This window comes from Globicephala melas, chromosome 6, assembly GCF_963455315.2.
Source record: "Globicephala melas chromosome 6, mGloMel1.2, whole genome shotgun sequence".
Classification (NCBI taxonomy): Eukaryota; Metazoa; Chordata; class Mammalia; order Artiodactyla; family Delphinidae; genus Globicephala; species Globicephala melas.
In genome coordinates, this window is record NC_083319.1 from 68915246 (window position 1) to 68940093 (window position 24848).

The window sequence follows — 24848 nt, forward strand, 5'->3', positions numbered from 1 at the left end:
CCATGCCCCAGGCTTCCACTGCAGCCTCTAAAAAACTGAAATGTTTACCTCAAAATTCTGGAGCCAATGTATTCAATTTGCCAACACACAACTGAAACAACTGACTGGCCAAATGATGGTAAATTGTAAATTCCTTGAAGGCAAGGGTTGTGTCTCATTTATCTCTGTACCCCAAGAGCCAATGCAGGATCTGTCCTGCATTCGGTACACTGTATGTTGATAAATTCAAGAGTTTTGGATGAAACTAAGCATGCCAGCAAAATATATGGCTGCATTTAAAAAATTATCAATACTCATTAGAAAATTCCACTGACTCATAAATTTAGTTGCAAAGAAGAAAGGAAAAAAATTCTAAAGTAATTTCTTTTATTTGGTTTCTTCTGCTTCTCCTCCTCTTCCTTCTTCTTCTTGCTTTAAATAATGATCACTTCAAATTCTACAAGGTTATTTTTCTTTATCAGAAAATAGACACAAAACAGAAATATCCCCATGACAGCTAAAAAATAGCTTGAAGAAAAGGTGAAGCTCAGGGCTTCCCTGGTGGCGCAGTGGTTGAGAGTCCGCCTGCCGATGCAGGGGACGCGGGTTTGTGCCCCGGTCAGGGAAGATCCCACATGCCATGGAGCGGCTGGGCCTGTGAGCCATGGCCGCTGAGCCTGCACGTCCGGAGCCTGTGCTCCGCAACGGGAGAGGCCACAACAGTGAGAGGCCCGCGTACCGCAAAAAAAAAAAAAAAAAAAAAAAAAAAAAAGGTGAAGCTCAGAATTGAAATAAACACCCCAAACACCCCAATAAGCCAATGGGATTTCCTAGTCTTTTAAAATCACGTACAACCCAGCAAAGATCTTGACAAAGATCTAGACGTACCAACAGAGAAGAGATTTCACCACTGAGTCTTTATTAGGGTAATTTCAATATCAAAAAGGAAGAACTAGTTTACAGAGCATGAAAGAAAATAACCTACGACCTGGCCATGGACATGAAGTCCAGCCTTTTGTCTGAACTAAGTTGGTGAAGAAGACAGGCACAGGGAGAGCCCATCAACTTGCCCAGATCCCATCACACTTTGCTTGTCCCCATGAACATGACCCAATCCCTCCTCTGGAAGAGGGAGGGAAAGAACAACCACAAGTAACCTGTTGGCAGTCAGAAAGTTGTTCTGGACTTTGCAATTGGGACTATTTCATATGAAATTCTGACCTTCCGTAGTTTGTTTCCATTAGTCTTCAATGAAAAAACAAAACAAACCTAAGAGTTAGAATATACATTATTTGGAAAATAAATTCCCCTTGCTAAAAAGGAACAAGAAAGCATGGTTTCCTTCTGTCGGCCTTTGGGACCAGAACATCCAATGGGAGTAGTGTGTACCTTGAAGGTTGTTCAAGTGGGGTTGGGTTGTGAATGTGAGGGCCCAAGGGGACGGGAGACCCTTGTCAGGTTTGGTTTGTTTGTAGTAAGGAAGGTGATTCCTCTTAAAGAGCACTACAATCTAATACCTCAAAGTTATTTTATTCCTTACCAATCACTGGGGTCCATCGATAATTCCTGCTAATCAGGCAAGTTGCAACTAAAATATATCCTGTTGTTCTACTAAGGTAAAATCATCTCTTCGCCTTCCCTCAGTAGCTTATCCCATGCTGCAATGCACCTTTCCTCTGAGGCTCCTGCGATAGAGTGCAAAAAGTGCTTGCGCAGCTATTTTGTGTCAAGATTACACAGCAATCAGTATGCCGCCTATTGATTTATGTGAAGATGCTCATCTTGCTGCGGAAAAGGAAATCAAGAACAATGAGTCTACTTTGAGGTCCTACTGTTTATAAAGAAAGTCAAACGAAACACAACTACAAACAGGCACCTAGACCTGGAATACAAAGCGAAACAGTTTTACTTAGCTTCTGAGTCTTACTATGCCTGCCATGAGGTAGCAAGTTGGCATAATTTAAATATCAGAGGACCTTGTTTTGAAATTCCATGACCGTATCTGGTTTCTCAGTGTGTGTGTCCAACTTGCCAACAGATGTTGCCCGGCATTTTACCCATTAAACTCTATGATCTCTATAACCATTTAATAATAAGATTGGACCAGATCAGATCAGAGAGCAGATTTTCATTCTGCACAGAGATTCTGCCGGCTTTTCAACAGCACAGTGAATTTATGGAGTAAAAGCCTCTGAAATTATCCATAAAAACAGAGCTATAAGCAATATTCTGCAGTCAGTTCTCAAGAATAAAGAGTTTGGAGAAAAAGGCAGCACTGCAGCCATATGGACAGTCTCACCTGAAAGATGAAAAACTGAAAATGTGGAAACTGATCACTTAAAGTAATTGGTAACTATCCTTTTAAGTGAAAAATACTTTGGTTGCCCTTGGTTTGGCATCAATCATTCATTAATTGTTTACTGAGCACCTATATTTGGTGCTCAATAAACATATACAATTACCTAAAAAGTCTCTTCTAGGTAGTAGGGATTCACGTGTGAACAAAAATTCCTGTCCTGACGAAGCTTATGTTTCGTTGACTTCTATGTTTCTACCATAAACCATGTACTGGCATAGCTCGGGCTCCTGAGGGAGTGAGAAAGTCACCCTTTAGGTTACTGAACTGCTGATAAATGCCCTGCTATATCCTGTTGTTAAAAAAAAACATGGTCTTTTAAAATACGATGGGTTAATATTTATCACTCTGCTTCTTGGCTTCCCAAGCAGGACAGATTTTTGTACTTCAGTCTGAGCCACACAACTTCATTTTGTTGAATGTCGGTGTGATCGACAGATAATTTTTATTACTCATCAGAGCATTTTTCAATCGAATTTTGGAACTCTGTTGCTTCTGATTTTATTGAGAAAACAGAAACAAAAAGAGAACTTTCACAAATCCCTCCAACACACTCACCCATTACCTGCAGCCGTGCCGTTACCTGTCTTCACCCCTTACTAGGTGGTGCCCATCCAAGCCAACCCTTCCATCTGTACCCAGAATCTCCCACCCCTTTCCCACTTACTCAGGGACATGACCACAGCAATTCTCCCCTCTTTGCATCATCAACTCTCCCCCTTTTGCTGTGTCATTCCCATTATCACACAAATGTGCTATTCTTTCCTCCACTTAAAAAAACTCTTGACCCTACATTTTCTCTTGGCTTGCACCCATTTATTTGTTTCCCTTTACAGGTATCTCTAATTCCCACTTTCCCATTCCTTGAACCCAGTTTACCCTGATTTTCACCCTACTCACTCCACCAAAACTGGTCTTGTCAAATGACCAATGACCTCCTTGTGGCTAAATCTGATGTTCAATTCTCTGTCTTCTCCCTACTTGGTCACCAATTGATGCAATCACTCTCTTTTCTTTGAAATGCTTTCTTCACCTGGCTTCCTCATTCTCCAGGTTTTATTTCCTCAGTAGCTACCACTTCTCAGGCTCCTTTGCTGGCTCTTCCTCATTTTTCTCCCGTCTCAACGCTATAAACCTCAGGACTCAACCTTCAACCTCTTCTCTTTATCTACACTCACTCCCAGGTGACTTTATTCAGTTCATGGCTTCACATACTATCTAGAGTCTTATGATTTCTGAACTTGTATTTCCAGTCTGAATTCCGGACTCATCTCCAACTGCCTACTCAACATCCCCATTTAGATGTTTACCTTAACCATTTAGATCACAAACTTAAATCCAAAATTTAACTTCTATCTTCCACTTGAAACCTGCTCCCGTGAAGTCTTCCCATCTCAGTGAATGGCAGTTCCACTCCTCCAGTTACTCAGGCCAAAAATTTTGGCATCACCTTTGATCTCTCTCTTTTTATCACACCCTGCATCTAATCCATCGGCAAATACTGTTAGCTCTACCCTCAAGAGAGGTCCAGAATCTGACCACTTCTCCCTGCCTCTGTTGTGACCACACTGGCCAGGCCACCATCATCACCAGCCTGGGTCATGCCACCAGCTATGCAAATATGTAGATCACTCCTCTCCCACCTACAGCCTGTCTCGAAAGTGCCACTGCCTCTAGCACAAGGCACACTGAACATGATTTAGACTCTCTCAATGTTTCTGTGGGTATTATCAACGTTAATTGTCATATCACTTTCACGTCCATGGGCGCCATGAGAAGGTGAAGCACTCTGTTTTGAACCTGCAGTTACCCCAGACAGATATACTGTCGTATGGTTTTTGAGTTCTTCTGATTCTTGTTGCCACTGGCTGTCATACTGATGGGATCTACGGGGCAGCATACGCCTTGTATATGTGTACTGCCCACAGCCACATGGCTGCGGGGTAAGTGGACCCTGTGCACCCCACCATGCCAGGAGTTCTGGTGGGCACTGTATCTGCCTACCCAGAGGAGACGGCACCTTTCTCTTTGCACCAACGTGTCTTCTGCTCATCACATCCTGTACCTATAGAGCTGTCCACACTTGAGGGGTGTGTGTGCTTTTTCTAACTGGTCTGCTCAGAGCAGGGAGCCTTTTGTAAACTGCTTAGAGACACTGAATAGGCCAGTAGCAGACCTGGCCATCACTGTGCACACAGGAGTCTACCCCAACTCAGAACTCTGCCCAACCCCTGCTCCAAACAGATCACATTTGCTGCTTCTAAATTCTTTATGGGCTGGAAAACCAGGCAACCTAATTTATTTGAATTTTGTATACGATCAAAGTAAACAGACTCTTATAAAGAGTCTAAGAAATTGTACGATTAAGTGCCTGAACTTTGAACACTGATCTTCTAGCAACTATTTGGCTGCTCAAAAGTCGTCTGGACTTTGGATCTTGGTTCTGTTCTGGACATCTGGATATTGGACTTCCAGATAAATGGAAGTTTATGGGATTGCAATTATATGCAAATACAGATTGCCAGAAAGTGCTTTATTAATCTCTCAAGCTGACTACATGAACATTTTTTCAGGATATTCACATTCGAGCAATCCTTTATATAAAGATAATTTACTTGAACCCCACACTAAAAATGTGCTTGAAACCACTCTAATCCTATTTTCTAATATTCTCACTCAGCCTTTGCCACTGTCTCTTCGTGTCTGTGGTTTCATTTGAATGTGAGCTCAGATATCTTCTCATTAGCTACCACACTATCCTATGAGACAAGGGAAAAAAGCCATCTGCTCCCATTTCTTGATGTAGAAAGTTGGGGACAGATAAACACATATAACTCATAAAATGTCAGCATTTAATAAGGGAGTAGGAACATTAAAATATTTAAATTGGTGTATAGAAACTAAAATTTAACAATAAGTTAAAGAGTGAGTCAGAAAGAGTCTCGGACAAGCATTTTTTTTATTCCTGGACTGGTTAGGTTAAGGTTAAAAAAGAGAGAAGGGGAGTTCACAGCACATCACAAAATACTTAATATTATTTTTTTCAGGTGGCTTTTTTTTGGAGCACAGGCTCCGGACGCGCAGGCTCAGCGGCCATGGCTCACGGGCCCAGCCGTTCTGCGGCATGTGGGATCTTCCCAGACCGGAGCACGAACCCGTGTCCCCTGCATTGCTGGCGGACTCTCAACCACTGCACCACCAGGGAAGCCCGGACTTTAAGAATTTTAATAAGAAGCCCCACGCTGATCATATCCAATACAAGTTATTCAACTACAGGTTCATCCTGTGATCCACATTTGCAAGAACTTGAACGGAAATGGTCATATAAGACTCTAAGTAGTTTTACTAAAAACAAATAACCAAAAGCATGTACTGGGGCTGCTGAGAGACAGGAAGCAGTGCTCAGGAGAGGTGCTTGGCGGAGGCTGCGATCCAAGGTGATGATATGCTGAAGGTCACTGGCTATACCACTCATTTGGGGCTGGTCTCCCAGAGCCACGCGGTGAAATGAGAGAGTTGGATTAATTTTTAGCGTGGTTGATGATTAGGCACCAGTGAAGCATGTGGTGATACTTCCCAGGGCATTTAAATGCTTCCTCCTAAAGCATAACACTATCTTATCCAGTTCTATTTATTTTTCTTAAGTGTCTGTGACTTGCAGAGCATTAAGACGCCAAAACATATGTTTCCGAAGCCTGTTCTCATTTCTCACCTTCACTTAGACTTTCAAGGTCAGAGCTGTTTGTGGCTATCCACTTAATTGGACTTAAAATAAAAGGCAGCAGGAAACAGCAGATTTGTAATGGCCCTTCAAAGTAAGCACCAAACGAGCAGCCTGGCACATCTGAACCTATTTAAATAAATCAGCCTCTTGTTCAGGGCCCCCAAACTCCATCCACCCTGCCACTAGTCCCTGTGCAGCTGTAGCAAGCTAGCAGCAAGAGAGAGGATGTTTCCTGAACCCCTTGGAAAACCACTGGAGCTTTGAACCAATTGTGCATTTTTGTACACAGCAGGATTGCATGGCTAAGTTCTCTTTAACCGCGGAGTGTGCTCATTAATTAGGTTTGTGCAATTACTGTTCATGCCAGGCAATGACAGAGTAGATCATTACTAGTATTGTTATTATGTACTGTATGTAGCTCCATATACTTACAAACCTTTGTTCAAAATGGATGCAAACGTTCCTAGGACCTGGAGTGGGAGAGGTTATATGTTTGGGGACAGAGTGGGTAGATGGGCAGGATTGGCCCACAGCCAAGATGTATAAAGCTAAGTGCCAAGGTTCAAACAGCAACATGGGCGAAGTTCACATCTGGGAAAGAAGGACTGTGATCCAACTGCTTTCTTGACAACGCTTCTGGATAATACGTAGGGAAAGGGATTTGACGACAAGAAACTCTCTTAGATAATACAGAGAAGAATCAGGAGTAGGTTAAAAAGGGTGATGTAGCAACCAGACAACAAACATCCTGGGTCCAATGTTCAAGTAGATGCACGTTCCCAGGTTCTCTATAATCAATAAGTCCTGAACCTCAAACAACCCCTAGATCTTCCTCCAGTCCTTAGCTTCAAGGGCATCAAGCTTTCCAAGACCAACTCAAGGAAACAGGCAGCTTTCGGGTTGATCCAAAGGTTCCAAATCACTCTAGGTATAAGTAGATGCCTAGAGAACAACAGGGAACAGCTTGGAGACCCAGTCCCAGCTGAGGAGCTGCCCCATCTATGGAGCATATTCCTTATTCCACAGAATAGAAGATATTTGCAAATCATATATACGTTCTTGCCCCCAGAATATATAAAGAACTCTTAAATTCAACAGTAAGGCAAATAACCCAATTTTTAAGTGGGCAAAGGATTTGAACAGACATATCTTCAAAGAAGATATACAAGTAGCCAATAAGCTCATGAAAAAGATGTTCAACATCATTATCCTTCAAGAAAATGCAAATCAAAATCACAATGAGATACTACGCCACGTCCACTAGGGTGGCTATAATCAAAAAGACATGTACCAGCAAATGCTGGCAAAGATGTAGAGAAATTGGAACCTTCATACCTTGCTGGTAGGAATGCAAAATAGTACAGACACTTTGGAAAACAGCTTGGCAGTTCCTTAAAATGTTAAACATATGGTGAGCATATGACCCAGCAATTCTACTCCTAAGTGTATACCAAAGAGAACTGAAAACATATATCCACACAAAAACTTGTAAGCAAATGTTCATAGCAGCGTTACTTATAATGGCCAAAAAGTGGAAGTAACCCAAATGTCCATTAACTGATGAATGGATAAATAAAATATAGTATATCCATACAATGGAATATTTGGCCATAAAAAGGCAACAACACGGATGAACTTTGAAAACATTATGCTAACTGAAAGAAGCCAGACACAAAAGGCCACATATTGTATGATTCCCATTGATCTGAAATGTCCACAATAGGCAAATATATAGCAACAGAAAGAAGATTGGTGGCTACCAGGGATGGGGACAGAAAGAGGGATGAGGAGTGATTATTAATAGATACAGGTTTCTTTTTGGTGGTGATGAACATGTTCTAAATATAGTGGTGATGATTTTACAACTCTGAATATACGAAAAACCAGTGAATTCCACATTGAGGATGAATTCTATGATAAGTGAATTATATCTCAAAAAAACTGTTATAAAAAGTCAATAGAGGACTTCCCTGATAGCGCAGTGGTTAAGAATCCGCCTGCCAATGCAGGGGACACGGGTTCGAGCCCTGGTCTGGGAAGATCCCACATGCCACGGAGTAACTAAGCCCGTGCGCCACAACTACTGAGCCCGTGCACCTAGAGCCCGTGCTCTGCAACAAGAGAAGCCACCGCAATGAGAAGCCCACGCACCACAACGAAGAGTAGCCCCCGCTCACCACAACTAGAGAAAGGCCACGCACAGCAATGAAGACCCAACACAGCCAAAAATAAATTTAAAAAAAAAACAGAAAATCTTAAAAAAAAAAGTCAATAGAGAGAAACACTACATAATGCTACACGGTAAGGAGAGCTACTTCAAGGCCACAGCTGGAGTGATCTGGCCTTTAGAATTGACGGCCCTTACCTGCCCTGACAGCCACACTTCCAACCTGAGGAGACTGGAGAATGTCTAATGAATTCTGTTTCTCAAGTCAGATATTTGTTGTTTGCTCCTTGACTTTAATACATAAGCAACTCTGTTTTATGAATGATTCAGGCCCAGACTTTTGATCGTGAACACTCATCAGCACCATTATCAATTTCCGAAGGGTATTCAGTGCCCTTTTCCCTTCTACCCTAGATACCAAGCGAGACACCAAATACTGCAGGTGGGATTGGTTAGTTCCTGAGTCAAAGGGAGTGATTTGATCCAAGGCAGAAAACACAGATGCTGGCAAACCAACATAAGGCCCAGCCACGACTGGATGGAGATGTGACAAGCTAAGATTGAACACTGATGATGTATACAAGAAAAGAGTAAATACATTTACAGGACAGTGACAGGGGACCTCGAGAGAACTTCGTGTTGAGCAAGGTTCAGTTTCCAAACAGGGAAACTACTTCTCTCCTAAACCCTCTGCAAGAACAGAAGGAAAGGAGGTTCAAGTCCAAACACTGAGGATTTGACTATTAGCTAGGGATCAGTTGGGGAATTGCTCCTTCATCTGGCTGTTTGGGAGGCACAGAGAAGAGGGCCTAGGGAGTGAGGCAAGGTCCTGAAATGACAGGAGGGCAGGCTAACAGCATATGAGAGGGACTCAGAGGAAAAGAGACCAGGAATAGAATATATGTGCGTGAGTGGGACCGTATTCTGCTAATCACTTTTCCTGTGTGATTGCATCAAAATTCACAGCCTTTCTCGGAGGGAAGGGCTATTATTTTTTCTTAATCTATGGATAGGCAAACATAAGCCCAGAGAGGTTCGGTAACTTGCCCAAGATCACACAGCAAGGAGGGTCACACTCTATCTCAGTCTTAAATAATAATTCTATTGTGTTAACCCTTAAACATCATCCTCCCTCTCAGGAAATAAAGTCACAGGTTCCTAGAACACATGCACCAATACTCAGTGCCTACCGCATGCCTAAAATAATAGAAGTGGCTCAACATCTTTTTCATTGCTATCAGGTGACACGGAAAAATAAAACTGACTTAGCCTACAAGTGGTTAGGGCAACAGATGACAGTTTAAGTGGGAGGAATGGGGCTGTTGAAGGGGAAACCTCTATTTCTACTTGCAACCTCCTTGCCCAGCTCAATGTCCATCAAGCAGTAAAAGAGAAAGTACAGAGCACCAGCAACTTTGACCCTTTCTAAGAACGTCCTATGGACAGGTGAAGAAGCCTGCATTACCCCTTCAAAGGAACTAATCTCCTTTCATTGGTCTTCTTAACTGGAAAAGTACTCTGAAGGTGGTAAGTTCAGGGTTTCATTACCTGACCACCTCTTCTGTTGGTCAGTCCATAATTAGGGACATATATTTGTTTCTTTCCCATTAACAGAGAGGCACAGAATTATCAGAGCTGGTGGGGACCCTGGAGATAAACTAGCCCCTTCATTTTCAGAGGAGACACTTGGGGCAAAGTACCTGGACTAGGGTTAGACTGCCAGTGTGTGGGCTGAAAGGGACTCCATCTCTCCAGGCTTGGTTCCTGCCAGTGCAGGATTCTGAGTGCATCCTTTAAAGCTGTAAACATGGCATTAATATAGTCTGGTGCCCAGACCCTTTCCAAACCCATCAGCTTTTACCAGGACAAGAACCGTGTCTGCATCATTTGGTTTACAAATCCAATCCTTCATAAAAAGGTAACCAACCTAATTGAAATGCAGCGTCAGCCTTCTTGGCAAGGTTCTGCTTCTTTCTGACTCCATAGCTCCCTGTTTCATCCACACTTCTTTCCCACCCGATGACAAGCTCATTGGGAACCAAGGATGAGTCGAGGCTCAGGGAGCACATCATGCTTTGATCTGCACCTTCCTTACCCTGCAATCAGTCTCTGTCAGAGCCAGAGGGCGTAAGAAGCAAAGCCACCACCAGCTTAAAGGGCACCTTTGTGGAATTAAGAAAAGGCACCCTTTCCCCTGGGCAGACACAGTCCCACACCAAAGCACACAGCTTGTCCAGTAGAGTGATGTCTGGATTTCCGTCCCTATTTGCCCCCTTGGTCAGACAAATGCCCTTGTGCAGTACATTAGCATAGCCTTGAAGGACAGCCCCACTAAGAGGAAGAAGGAAGAAAAAGGAATTTCTAAAAATACTATTTTTTAAAACTTAGGTCACAATCCATTGGTGGGTCATGAAATTATTTTAGGGTTGAAACTAGCATTTTTAACAGAGTAGAAAATGCTATATATATATATATATATATATATATATATATATATATATATATATATATATATGCCTCACACTTAGATTTTATTTTTATATGTATATGTAAACATATACATATGTATGTATATGTGCATGGGTATGTGTATATACTGAATTGAGATGTAAAATATATTTTTTAGTGGGGGTCATAGTAAAAAATATTTAAAAGTCACTGACTTAACACAGCCTAATATGAAATGTGCATCTAATTTGGAGGTTTGCTTTGTCTTTATTCCCAACTGTCCAGTAGGAAGCAACAAGAAAACTAGAATGCATTTAGGAGTCAGACAGACCCAAGTTCAAATGTGGTTTACCACTAAATTTGGACCTTAGGCAATCATTTATGTTTTCTGGTCCTCAGGTTCCTGATCTGCCAGTGGAGATGGTACCTGTTTCAGAACGTTGATGTGGTAAAGATCGGGTATTAAGCACGCGTCCAGTTTTCAGATCTCTCTCTTCTCTCGACTTTGGAGAGACCAGCAGAGACCAGTGATCCAGGGACACACATGCAGCTGCCACTGAGGGTTTCCACTGCCAGAAGCCACAAAGCTGAGGAGGTGTAGAGTCCTGCAGTAAACTTTAAATGATTTTCTCCTGTGCAAGTTGTTCTCCTGTCTGTATGGAAGAACTGCCTCCCAAAGCATGCTTAAACAAAAATTACTGTTTAGCCAAGTCAATTAAATCATTTAAGCGAAAATACTACAGGTAAGCCAGGTTAGGAAAAGAGTTTGGTGTTGTGGTTATGGTGAGAATCTGGTCTTCTGTTTTAGGTAAATGTGTTAGATTTTAGTTTGGCATGGTTAGAGTATTCCACATAGTAAGGATGAGAGCCTCTGAGGACAGAAATGACAAGCTAAAGTAATCTTTTAGGTCATGTGGGTCAAATCTCCCATTTTCCAGATTTGGAGATAAGGTCCTAGGACGTACAGGATCCACCAAAGTCACGTGGTTGGGGGGCACACCCCGTCCCTTGGGAACATCATTTCTTGACTCCTGGGTCACAAGGCCTCCTTCTTTAGAATAATTCATCCTTTAAAACAAAAATTGCAACAACTTCCTGCCTTGATTTAGGTGTGGAAATGTGGGGAAGTATGAGAGCTAAAGTTAGGTTTAGCATATGTTTGTAAGAGATTTTTGAGTCATCACAGCAAACTTTAAAAATGACACAAAAGACACATAGGAAATTGGCAATCTATAAATGAAAATTTGAATTCTCAAGAAACATATTTTCAACCTCCCAATTAATCAACGAAATGCAAATTAAAACAATGTAATGTTGTTTCACCTATGAAATTGGAAAACATTAAAAATGCTAATAGTCCACACTACCAAGGATGTAGCAACCTAGCAGAAACTTTAAAAAGCTCATAAACTTTGTTCCAGAATTTCTGCTTCTCCAAAATCAAAAATTCATGTGTAAGGCTGCTGGCTGTAGCATTTTTTATAGTAGTGAAATATAATATGAAAATAACTTTCTATTTTATGATAATGCTAAACAGTGAATAACCGTTGTGAAAAACAGTTAATGATCTGAGGAAATGCTCATAATAAACCAAGTTAAAAAGTTAAAATGGGGCTTCCCTGGTGGCGCAGTGGTTGAGAGTCCACCTGCCGATGCAGGGGACACGGGTTCGTGCCCCGGTTCAGGAAGGTCCCACATGCTGCGGAGCGGCTGGGCCCGTGAGCCGTGTCCGCTGAGCCTGCACGTCCGGAGCCTGTGCTCCGCAACGGGAGAGGCCACAGCAGTGAGAGCCCTGTGTACCGCAAAAAAAAAAAAAAAAAAAAAAAAAAAAAGTTAAAATGGTATATATTCAATGTAAGTTTAAAGTTGTGCATATCCAATATCATTCAAACTTATTTAGATATATAGGTACATATGTGCATATGTGTGTGTGTGTGTGTGAGTGAAAGTCTGGAAGAATAAATGCAAAAATGTTCATAGTTATTTCTGGATGGTGCGATGGAGAGATTATAGGCTATTTAAATTTTTTTGTATTTTGATGTGTTTTTATAATCCTGTACAATGAATATATTACTTTAAGTATCTGGTAAAAATATTATTTAAAAGGCAAATCTACAATTTAAACTTTCTGTTAGAATTGCCTTTTACATTTGATTTGACTCAAAATTTGCCATTGGTAGGATCTGTTGATAAGGAGTTTTATTACAACGTCAGGCTATATTAAACATTCTGAAAGTATACAATTAAAACACGTATTATCATCCCTTGTTATATGCATTATCATTTGACAAATCCAAAGTCTAAAACACAATTTTTGGCAGTATGATGATTAAACATTCAGAGAAACCATTTTCACTATATACACCTCAAATTACTGGATACTATATTCTTTGATATATTTTTAAATTACCCAACTATATTAGTGAGGAAGCAGGGATTTCTTAGAACCTAGAACACCAACTAAGCACAAATCCAGAGGGGTCTGTGTTGCTTTGCTTCTGAGGTATTTGCCATTCCCCAGTGGTCAGAAACTAGGATTGTAGAAGCTACAAACATGAGGCCTGATAGGGAGGAGGTACTTCAGGGGCCTCCACTCCCAATAAGCTAGAAACCCTGAAGGGTGGACACTCTTAGTGGGTGAATAAGGAAAAACAAATCTGCCTACTGAAGGGAAATAGTAGAATGTGCCTATTTTGGCCTTAGTTTTGAGTGGTATTGAAAAAAAGAGCAAGAAAAAAGAGTCTCCCTTAAGAATTTCTAAGCACAGCCTCACTCCTGGCTTTGGAGTCTGAATTCACACTACATGGGTAGAAAAAAGTCAGACATTTAGGTTAGAATGGTTCCAGGTTGGTTGGGCTCCCGGGAACTTGAGAGAAGAGCAAACAAGTCCTCTCTGTTGGGATACACTTAGAACCGAGGCCTCAGTGACTCCCTAGAGGTCAAGTTCCAAGAAATATGAGTTCAAAGTTTTAAAAGAGGGCTTCTCTGGTGGCGCAGTGGTTGAGAGCCCGCCTGCCAATGCAGGGGACACGGGTTCGTGCACCGGTCCGGGAAGATTCCACATGCCACGGAGCGGCTGGGCCCGTGAGCCATGGTCACTGAGCCTGCGCATCCGGAGCCTGTGCTCTGGAACGGGAGAGGCCACAACAGTGAGAGGCCCGCGTACAGCAAAAAAAAAAAAAAAGTTTTAAAAGAAATCACTAAATACATAAGAAAGCAACCCCACATGAAACATAAAACAACACAACTAGATCTGCAAGGACACTAACACTAGAAATACCAATTATGAATTATAAATATACTTAATATGTTTAGAAAAATAAAAGAAGGCATTAAATAATAGAAGAAGAAGAAACAGTGAAAATCAACCTGACAGTGGTGAAAAGGAGCCACAAAACCTAGAAATGAAAAATATAATAATTACAATTAGAAACTAAACAGATGAGCACCAGAGCAGATTAGACAAAATTGAAGAGAAAATTAGAAAGTAGAAAGCAGATATAAAGAAATGATCAGCAAGAAGAACACAGAAAAAGATGAGTAGTTAAAAGACATGAAGAACAGGTTGAGATGGTATAACATATATCCAATCAGAATTCTAGAAGATTATGCGAAGAATGAGGTAGAGGCCAAATTGGTGGAAGGCACTAATCCTCAAATTCAAGAAGTCTAATGAATCACAAATAGGGGATAATTAAGTGAGAAAATCACACCTGTCATGGCATCAGGAAAATGCCGAATACCAAAAACAAAGAGAAAACCTTATAAAGTAGTCAAAGAGAAGAGACCAACTTCTTACAAAGGAGCAACATTCACACCAGCAGCAGTCTTTTAAATGGCAAAAGTGGAAGTCGGAGACAGTAGAATTATTATTTCAAAGTGGAATGAGAAAATAACTTTCTACCCACCAAAGCTATCCTTCAAGAACAAAAGTAAAATAGATCTGTAAGCAAATAAAAATCAGGAGCAGATACTATTAACAGATTCTTGCTAAAGGAACTTATAAAGAATGTTAGTACAAGAAAAAGTCATAGAGAAAAGGTCTGATATGAGAAAAGAAATGAAGAGAAAAACTGGTAAAAATGTGGATACTTCTAAAAACATTGATGGCATAATGTCTAATTTGTAGGATTTAAAAAGTGAAGATTATACCTCAATAAAGCTGTTATAAAACATCAAGGTAGAACTTAAATTGTAGACTTCAAATCATTTACATTGGGGGAAAGGAGACTTAGTTAAAACGCTCTAAGGCCCTTAAGATGTTTAGCATGAGTGTAAAGATATTAGCTTTACACTCTGTTGAGTTAAATATATGCATTAAAATTTTTAGGGTAAACAGTGAAAGACTAGAAATAAGATGTATAAACTCCAAACTACTAATGGGAAAAGCAGATTTAGAAAAAAATCAATCCAAAACAAAAGCAAAAAAAAGTTATAAAAAATAGAAAGTTTAAAATAGCATGATAGAAAAGAATCCAAATGTAATAGTAATCACAATCAATGTAAATAAACTAAACTTTCCAGCTAAAAGATAATGATTGTCAAACTGAATTAAACAAAATGCTGCTATATTCTGTTTACTAGAGACTTAACCTAAAACAAAAGGAGGTTGAAAATAGAAGAATGAAGAAACTAAACCAGTCAAATCCACACAGATGTTCTTGACTCATCTTTGAGCAACTTAACAATCTCATTCCTTGTTAAAGTTAAAATACAAATTATCTGGTTCTAGGGAAAAAAAGGGGGAGAAGGGAGGCGAAAAGGAGAGAGGAAGAAAGGAGACAGGAAGGGAAGTGGTGATAAGTCCTCACTCTCAACATTGCCAGGATTCACAAAGTTTAGGTCATCTCTTGCTGGAGGAACCAGAGTAGCTAGGGAAACAGCCATGGGCAATCTGCCCTCTGTGTATTAAAATCCACTGGGCTTTCTGAGTCTGTCAAAGTGCCTCCTTCACCCTTTGAATCATATGCAGTAACTGAAGGGTTTGCTTTTAACATAAGTAGAGGGAAGCAAAACAAGGAAAATAGCACCATGCTGTATCCCTAGATCAACAAACAGACTGTGATACTGTGATTTATAAGAAATATATATATTTGGTCATTCAGATGACCAAAATATATTTCTCATATATATTTGGTCTTGGTTCACAGTTCCGGGCTCGAGGCTCTCAAAACCCCTGGAATTTCCTAAGTGTGGAGAGTGATAAAGGTGTCGTTTTTTTATGTTAATAAGACAACTTTAGGAAAGCACCTAAGGATGGGGGCTGGTTGCCAATGGAGCCAACTGTGTGATTGAAGGGTGGGACTGAGGAGAGAGGGGCTGGAGGTCAAATCAATCGCCAGTGGCCAATGATTTAATCAACCACACCCACGTAATGAAGCCTCCATAAAACCCCCCAAAATGGCAGAGTTCAGAGTTGGTGAACACCTGGAGGTGCTGGGAGAGTGGTGCCTGGAGAGGGCACAGAAGCTCCATGCCTTTCCCCGTGCCTCACCCTAGACATCTCTTCCAGCCAGCTGCTCCTGAGTTATATCCTTTTATAAGAAACCAGCGATCTAGTGAGTGAAATGTTTCTCTTAGTTTTGAGAGATCCTCTGGCAAATTCATTGAACCCGAGGAGGGGGTCACTGGAACCTCTAACTTACAGCCAGTAGGTCAGAATTACAGGTAACAACCTGGACTTGTGACCTGCATGGGGAGTGGGGGCAGTCTTGTAGGACTGAACCCTTAACTTGTGGAAAACTGATGTTCTCTCTGGGTGGACAGTGTCAGAATTGAGTTAAATTCTTGGACACCCTGCTGGTGTCTGAAAATTTCTTGGTGTTGGGAGGGAAGCACCCCCTACCCGACCCCTACACGTTTGAATTGGGTCCAGGAACTCAAAAGAATGCTACAATCACAGGCATCTAGTCAGTTAAGAATTTTAGTGCCTATATTTTCTTTCTTTTGAGGACAGAGAGTTTCCAAGTCTATCAAGTAATACTCACTATAAGGATGATCTCACTGAAATCTGTACATTAATTTTACTAATTTACATACTAGGTATGGAGGGGAAACAAAGGTTGAATTTATAACATATTCTTTGCCTTAAGAAGGCTTGGGACTATACATTTGTATTTATATAATTGTTTATGGTTTAGCATCTTACCAGAAATACTTCACTTTATGAAGTTTATAATATTGTTTCAATTTCGATTTTCCCATGATCATTAATAACAATTTGCATTGCAAACACTCTGCTGGCAAGCAACTTTTCAGGAACACACAAAATGAATAAAGCAAGGCACACCTAAATTACTAAGTAGCCTGCCTTCAACTATCCAGCTTTAAGCATCTTTATTAAGACCATTCCCTTCATTTGAACTGGGCTGACATGCTGTCAGATTACAGTGCCAAGTCTAAGAAGAAGTTAAATACCATGGACAGCTGCTTTCTAGGCCAATGACAGCCTAGCACCATAGCAGATCAGGGGACCTCAGCAGGCAGGCCAGGCACACTGCAAAACATGCCAGATGCCCTGAAACTCCATTGCTTCACATCTGCAGGATTCAAATTAATTCCCAACCAGCTCTGGAGAGGTTTTTGGAAGATAGTCCCAATCATTTATAAATAAAAATACCCTTAAAACAAAAATCTCTGCTTAGCATAGATATTTCTAAACCACAGTTTACGAAATAAACTTTCAGGACAACAAAGGCATTTGAAGGTTTCCTTGGAGTTTATAATAATGTCTTCCCTGCATACGTTCACTGTATATGAAATTAGGCTTAAAAATATTATAATATGACAAATACCACATGCCCCTAAGGGAGACAACAGCCTGCTTAACTCAGTGATTCACTGGCATGAACTACAATCTTCAAGGAATATTTTGAAATTCTCAAATTTGAAATAATTTATCCTGATTCACTTTTCATGTAAGAACAAAAGATGAAAGGAAAGGAACTAACACTTAGTGAACAACCCACATTTGCCAAGGACTATGTTAGCTGCTTAACATTCATTTCTTCATTTAGTAATTTTCCCAACTTTATGAAGCAGGTATTATTATTTTCATTTTCCTAATTAGGAAAATGAGGCTCAGTGAGTTTATGTGACTTCTCTGAGGTCACAAGTCTTATTATACACCTGGGCTAACACCCTTTTTCCCTGAATCAAAGCCCAGGATCTCCTTACCATGTCATGACACTACATGACATTTTTTAAAACAATAATATTATCACTAAAAGATGCAATAAAAATATCAAATTAAAAAACCAAACACCAGGTAGAACAGTTAAATAAAATGGGAAACTATTACTTTAAATATGAGAAAAATGTTTGTATTTTCTAATTTTTCATGCTCCACGGTTGCCCCATCATCAATAATGAAACCAAATTAAGATTTTCAACTGGTCCAGGAAGCAAGCAGTTTCAAAGATATTTCACTGTCTACAGCCCAGCAGAATTGATGAGTTTTTAGTAAGAACCATTGATGACTTGTATAAAAATATCTAAAATGTTTCCTCCACTTTCCCATACTCCCCTCTTCCATAATTGTGCAATTAAGACAATGAGGTAGCTTTGCCTAAAAATATGCTTAGTATTTTGCTTCCTAAACTCTTGTACAGTACATTACTCTCTGTGAAGACTCCATTGAGGGCTGTCTTTGGCTTGGGGTCTTTTTCTGAGTGTTCTGATGATGTTAGAAGCACTGACTTAGGTAGGAAAGGTGGAGTATACAGCCAGAAATCGACTTTGCAGATCAGAGAACAAGACAGCCAAGCTCAAAGACTCATCCCTCCTTGAGACACCTTATGTTCAGTGCTTAGAGAGCAAAATCTCCATAAGATTCTGAAGTCAGACATCTGATAAAAACCAACTGCTGAAAAAATTTTTTCCCAACAATTATTCAAAAGTGAAATTGGCAAGGTAAAATTTCCTAAAGGAAATCACACATCATTATGTACTGTTCCACCTAAAAATATCTGTGTTCCAGCATACCGAACAAGACTTAGCTATGTTAAAAAATTCTGGTCCCATGATAATTTATAGTTCAATCTAGTTACTGAATGACAAAATAAATAATAATGATTAAGTGGAATAAACTAAAGCTATTTGGTGCTCAAAGGAAAATAATAAAATGAACATATTTTGGAGGTAAATCAGAAACAGGAGATATAGTCATGAATATAATTTGCTTTCTTTTTCAATTAGGTAAATCCAGAATTCCAAAATTTTTAAAATGCACAATATTAAGCATAGCAAAAATTATGGATATGAGTAACAACTTTAAGGAATGCCAGCCTAAGTTATTGACTTTTAAATTACCATTAAAATGACATGACAGTCACCTAATATAGTAGGTAAAAATCCTGCAAGAGCTGATTTAATGAGTGACATAATTTATTAAAAACCTTCTGTAAACCATATTTAAAAGGTTATTACTAAATGCACAAAACCACCTCCTTCCTCCCTATCAGAAGACAAAATCCCCCTGCAATCTTCAATACACCATTGGACTGCTCTGCAAATTCCTTTTTCATACACGTTGCCAACATAACCTTTAGCCGAGTCTGTGCCTAAGTTAATAAAGTTCCACTGCGGCATACCAAAACGAAAAAGTACTGAGTTCTCAAAAAGACTTTTTAGCTTTGATGGGCCCAGGATATTTATAAGACACCAAATCATTCCCTTGCCTCTAAAAAACAGGCCTTTCCCTTAGCAACTGTTTAGCATTCTAATTGGAATACACACGTAGACGACTAATGCAAACCACTCAAACTTGTAGCCAGTCTTGAGGAGATGGCTTGAGGGATCATCCTTTGGGCTACAAAATTAGATCAGGGACTGGGCTCCAGTGATGACCCTGTCTTACGCCCTCAAGGATACAGACTCACTATCACATCTGAATGCTTATTTGCCACGATTTTTTTTTTTTTACTACAATTTCTAACAACCAACCATACACTGAGTGATACGTTAGAAAAAATACAGTATAGAACATTTCTTTTTTGCATGGAATAAATAGAAATATTACTAGTGTTTTTTTTGTCTGTGCTTTGCTTCTATTTCACGGCTGCTACAAAAATGATGGATGGTCATCAAACTTGAACATAAAGGAATTATGCTAAATTAATATCATTTTTTCCTTCATTCTGGACAAAACATCTCACCCTCCACTCAACATCCGTTTTTTGCATACATGAGAATTTCCCCAGATGCAAGTATGAAAAGTCTGCATATGTATTTTGTTTTACTGTTTAAAATCACATTCCGAGACGACATTCCAATGTTAGGATATAGATCAGAATAGCATTACTCTACTTAACAGAAAATTTTATTGATGTGGCACATGGATTATTTTTAATAATTAATCTATATTTTTGCAGATCGATTTCTTCTAAGCTCTTTACCAACTTGCTTGCTACTTAAGTGGTAGGATGGCCACTAAAATGTCATTAAAACTCCCTCAAATCCTACCATAAAAAATATTTTGGGTCATGTTTATCATGGCGTGCAAAATGGGCCCTCGAGCTACAGAGGCAGGCAGCATGGCTTGCCACTGACTCTTTCACATATCCCGATCGGTGCCTGGTCGAGTGGTCTGAAGCACTATTGTGTGCATCAAGAAGAATGGCCAGGACCCATTCTAACGACCAGTCCTGCTAGGCCCTAGGCTGCTGACTTAAAGATCCAGCTCTGCTGACACAAACAAACTTTCTTCGCTAAGCACCTTTAAAGAGATGGTTCTTGATAACTGTCACACGTTCATTTAAATCGAAAAAGCCCTGCAACTTGCAAGGCACACACACACACTTTCCCATGAAAATAAAACGGCTCACAAAAATAAGAAAATAAGCGACAAATAACTGCTGAGCCTGCTCTGAGAAGCTTATGTAACCTATATTTATAAATGTTTTACTCTGAGGCAAGTAGCTTGAGAACTTAGTAGACATTCCCCAGAATACCCCCCAAATTATTTTTCCCACTGTCATGTTGGTCTGGCTGTCAAAGAAATGCATAAAGCACCCTGCTATTCATTACAGCCCCAAACACCGTCCCATTTAAAAAGTGGCAGATCTAAAAAACATAAGAGTTCAGAGCTATGGTCAAGAAGACATTAAATAAACAACCACCACCACCAACCTTTGCTTGGGCCTCTGGTGCTGTCACCTTGACGACTTTGTTGCGGTTTATCATTTGCTTCACCCATCTTTCTACTTGGACGTTGAATTTCATGAAAACCACATAGCCAAAGTAAGCTGTTAAGAGAAGCAAGCTTTCCCACCACATGATAAAGTTATCCAGGAAAAATATGATCAGCATGATCAAGTCAATGATGTAGAAGGACACATCCCGAAAGAGTGGCCACCATGTCAGGTTTAAGATTTCTCTGGAAAACAGTGCACACATGCCAATGACAAAGAGGATGTTGAACACCGCTGAGCCCACGATTGTGCCAATGCCAACATTGCTGTGAGCGATAAATACCCCTATGAGAGACGTGAAAAGTTCTGGGGCTGAGCCCCCGGCAGCCATAAAGGTGGCTCCAGCCACATCATCAGAGATGCCCAGTTTTTCAGTGATGACAGTCAAAGAGGGAACAAAGAACTCATCGCAGACAATGGCTAAGGCTATGAACATGTAGATCATTCCAATGACATGGAGAATGATGGCACCTTGTCTCCGCTGCTCGAGGGAAAAGATGTCTCTTGGGTAGTCTCCTTGGGCATGGTCTGTACCATTCTCAGATTTGCCTTCCTGAGAAACAGGTGGCTGTGGCGTATAATCTCGAATCTTGTCATTTAAATCTAAGAGAGTTCTTTGACGGTAATCGTGTGCTACCCTGGGGCCACTTGCACCACTGGCCTCTCCTGTGCTCGGTGTCTCTGTCTCAGAAAAGGCACTGATTGAAAACGGAACAGTGCTAATGGCTACCAGGCCCATGAAAAGGCCTAAGATTCGAATCAACTTCAGTTTTTTTCTGACATTATAATGTCTCCTGCAGCCAGACGGTGACTTATCTGAACACCATTTCTCAAGGAAAGAGATGGTGGTGGTGCTTTGGTGCAGATCCATCCTGGGTCTTCTGGTGGATGTGGTGGTCTTCGAATTGTACACTCAACCAGATGGTTCTTTCATACTTTTCCTCACTTTACAGTTAACAGTGCTTCTGGGGTGCTTCCACAATCAGGGATTCTTAGGCTTCACATGAAATATTTTCAACATTTATGCTTAAATAAAAATAAAAACAAGGATATGTGAATCGTAAAATCATGTCTTTTTTACAAAACAACTTGGCAGATATGAAAAAATCCTATCCTATAGCCATGTGACCTTGGATTAAGTTCCTTAATTTTTCTGTGCCTCAGTTTCCCCATTTCAAAAATTAGGACAATTACAGCACCTACCACCACGTGCTGCTTTGAGGATGAGTTAAAAATACATGAAGCATTACGAGTAGGACGTGACACATACTAGGCACTTATGACAGTGTATGTACAAAGGCAAACATTTTGGTAAATCCAATGTTAGACATAGACTATGTATTTGTGTCTGTTAAATACAAAAATTTTATAGATGTAGATGGAAATCTTTATTTATCCCACCTTAATTCATGTAACAAATAACCTCCCAGGGCTAAAAAAGGTATCACTTCCTTTAGAATTATCTACGTATTTGACAACCAAAACCACTGTCTTTTCTTTTGGTCCAATTATATAATTCCAGTTGCAGGCACACTTTTCTGATTAATCTATCACTTGGCAAGGGCTGAGTGTTGGAGGAGACAGCACTCTTTTCCTGCACACATAAAGATCTCAGGATCCTATTTTTCATGGAAAGCCCCTCCTATAGCAAATGCAGAAAAGTAGCCCTTTAAAAATTTAAGTTTACAAAAGAATGTTCTGATGACATGAACAAACTGTCTTCCCTAAATATCTAGACACTGTATTCAGCTAAAGCTTATTTTAAAAAACAACCTTTAGTCGTATTTAAAATAGACAACTTAGTAAATCAAACAACTTCTAACAAGTAGGCTGCTTCAAGACATCAAATGTGTATTTCATAAACAATATGCAAGCTGCAGTGATACCTCTGTCCACAAAATCTGCCAAAAATAGCCCTGACACTGACTCTCTAGTAGGTAAGATACCCAAGCAGTTTTCATTCTCTGTCTCCACAGAGAAGGGTAAAATACCCACACATGACAGCTGATATTCCGAAGGTTCCCCTTTTTAATTTTCTTTAAAAAACAGTTTTGTTTTGGGGTTTTGGTTTTTTCTTGTATCAACGATTTCATTTTAGAGGCATTCGCTGAGATCATCTCAGGTGTAAAATAAGCTAATTAAACACACGCCAGTGACACACTGAGATTAGCTGGAACTCAGGTTTGCAGAGGGAGCCCAAATCAAACCAGGCTGAGATGCTATTACTCCTGAGATAAACCTAACCCAGCACAGAGATTCTCAGCTGGCCTGACAGATGTCTATGCTTAGCGTGAACGATTAAGCAACTCACTGCGCTCGGGATTGTCACAAAGCTCGGCCGGGGCAAACGTCAGGGACAGACTCAACTCCCAGGGTGCGCTATCGGCTCCAGCCTGAGCCGGGCTCGACCTGCAAAACCCACCGCTCCGCCGGCGAAGTGCACCCCCAGCCGCGCCCCAACTTTGCCGTGTGTGGTCCCAAACTTTCCCTGGTGGGTTCATAGGAAAATAAAACTGAAGGACAGACGCCCCACTAGCGAGCCAGAGGCTGGGATGCAGTTTGAGGAGGGGCTTGGCCGGCATCTTCCCGAATCGTTGGTGAGTAGGTGGGGAAGGGGAGCGCCCCTCTTTGCGCCTTCCCCGACTGCAGGCCCTGCCCAGCGCCCCCTACCCCGAGCCGGAAGCAGGGGCGGTTGGGGTGGGAGAAGTCGGGGCTCGGAAACCCCGCCTGGGAGCTCAGAGAGTTGGCTAACTCCTTTCGGGGCCTGGGGCACCACGTCCACCGCGGAGCTACCTGTGAGCCTGCAGCGGGATGCGCGCAACCGGGATACGGGGACAACGACCACTGCGGCCACCATGCCTGGCGGCTGGCCGGGGCTCGACCGCCCGCACTTACCGGGATCCGCCAGGAGAACGCGCACACGGCGGGGGCCCGAGCGCGGCCCGCCGCTCCGGTCCTCCGCTTTCTCCGGCCCTCCGCCTCCTCGCTCCGAGGCCCGGGCTGCGGCTCGCACTCGCCGCCGCTCTCGCCGTCCGGGGCTGGGCTGGGGAGGAGACTGAGCCGCCGCGAGCCCCGCGCGCCGCCTCTGGTGCTGCCGGGCCCCCTCCGGCCCCTCCCTCTCGCCTCCGCGCGGGGAGCGTGGCCGCAGGACGCTCTGCTCCCGCGCTCTCTGCTCCACGCCTCCTGGGCGCAGAGGCGACGCCGGCAGCCGTCCCTTCGCAGATTTCTCTGCAGTGAGGACGGGGGTCAGGATTTGCAGGCGAGCAAGGACGGAGAGGAGAAATCGTACAGGACGGTGACGCGCCTGATTACCAAAGCCTGAAAGTGTTGCCAACTTTAGGGTCATCTCTGCTGGGCCCCTCCTCTCCAATTATCTGCAAAAAGTGACAGCAGTCACACATTTAGGAGGCCATGTAATGTGTAATGGCAACAAAGACGATCAGTGAAAAGGCAAGAAGGGCTGCAGGGTTGTATGTTCAGGCCCAGGGTTTCTGAGGTCTCTGGTTTGGCTGGCTGGGACACTGAAGGATCTTTAGTCTTGCAGTCGGACCTTTAATTTCATGGGTGATGAAACTGAGACCCCAGACATTGTCATTTTGAGTCATAGACAGCGTTCGTATGCTGGCCTCTGGACTCCAAGCCCAGTGAAAGCAAGATCCCCCCACCACAATAAGTTGAGCCAGGCTTGTTGGGGACTGGAGGCAAGAATCTGGGCCAAAGTGTGGGCGAAGGTAAGGCAGACGGCTTACTGCGGGAAGCCACTTTTACCCGGCCCTGCGATCACCACCAAAACTGCCAAGAGGTACCCACAAGGAGAAACCTTTCATCAAACGTTTTCTGCTCTCTTTACCCTCCACTCTCCTCTTGTTTTCCACTTAGAGAGGGTTTCTTCATGCTTTCCTGGGTCTAGGAGGAATGTTGGTTATATCTGGAAAACTCACTACCTTTGACTTTGGGTAAAACTCTATACTCAGACCTCTACAT

The 24848-nt window shown here is 41.6% G+C and overlaps 1 protein-coding gene across 4 annotated transcripts in view; it reads right to left on the minus strand.

Moving 5' to 3' along the window:
* Positions 1-24061, minus strand: part of SLC24A2 (solute carrier family 24 member 2) — a 247158-nt gene extending 223097 nt beyond the window's left edge. Inside the window, exons 1-2 of one of the 4 annotated variants that reach the window (XM_060300974.1) lie at positions 23760-24061; positions 20803-21890 (exon numbers count right to left, since the gene is read on the minus strand). In XM_060300974.1, the coding sequence (XP_060156957.1) occupies positions 20803-21735 (933 nt within the window). In that variant the 5' untranslated portion in view covers positions 21736-21890; positions 23760-24061. The remainder of the gene's footprint in view (positions 1-20802; positions 21891-23759) is intronic. The other 3 variants (XM_060300976.1, XM_030840581.2, XM_060300975.1) reach the window with 3 other exon arrangements.
* Positions 24062-24848: the final 787 nt, after the last annotated feature.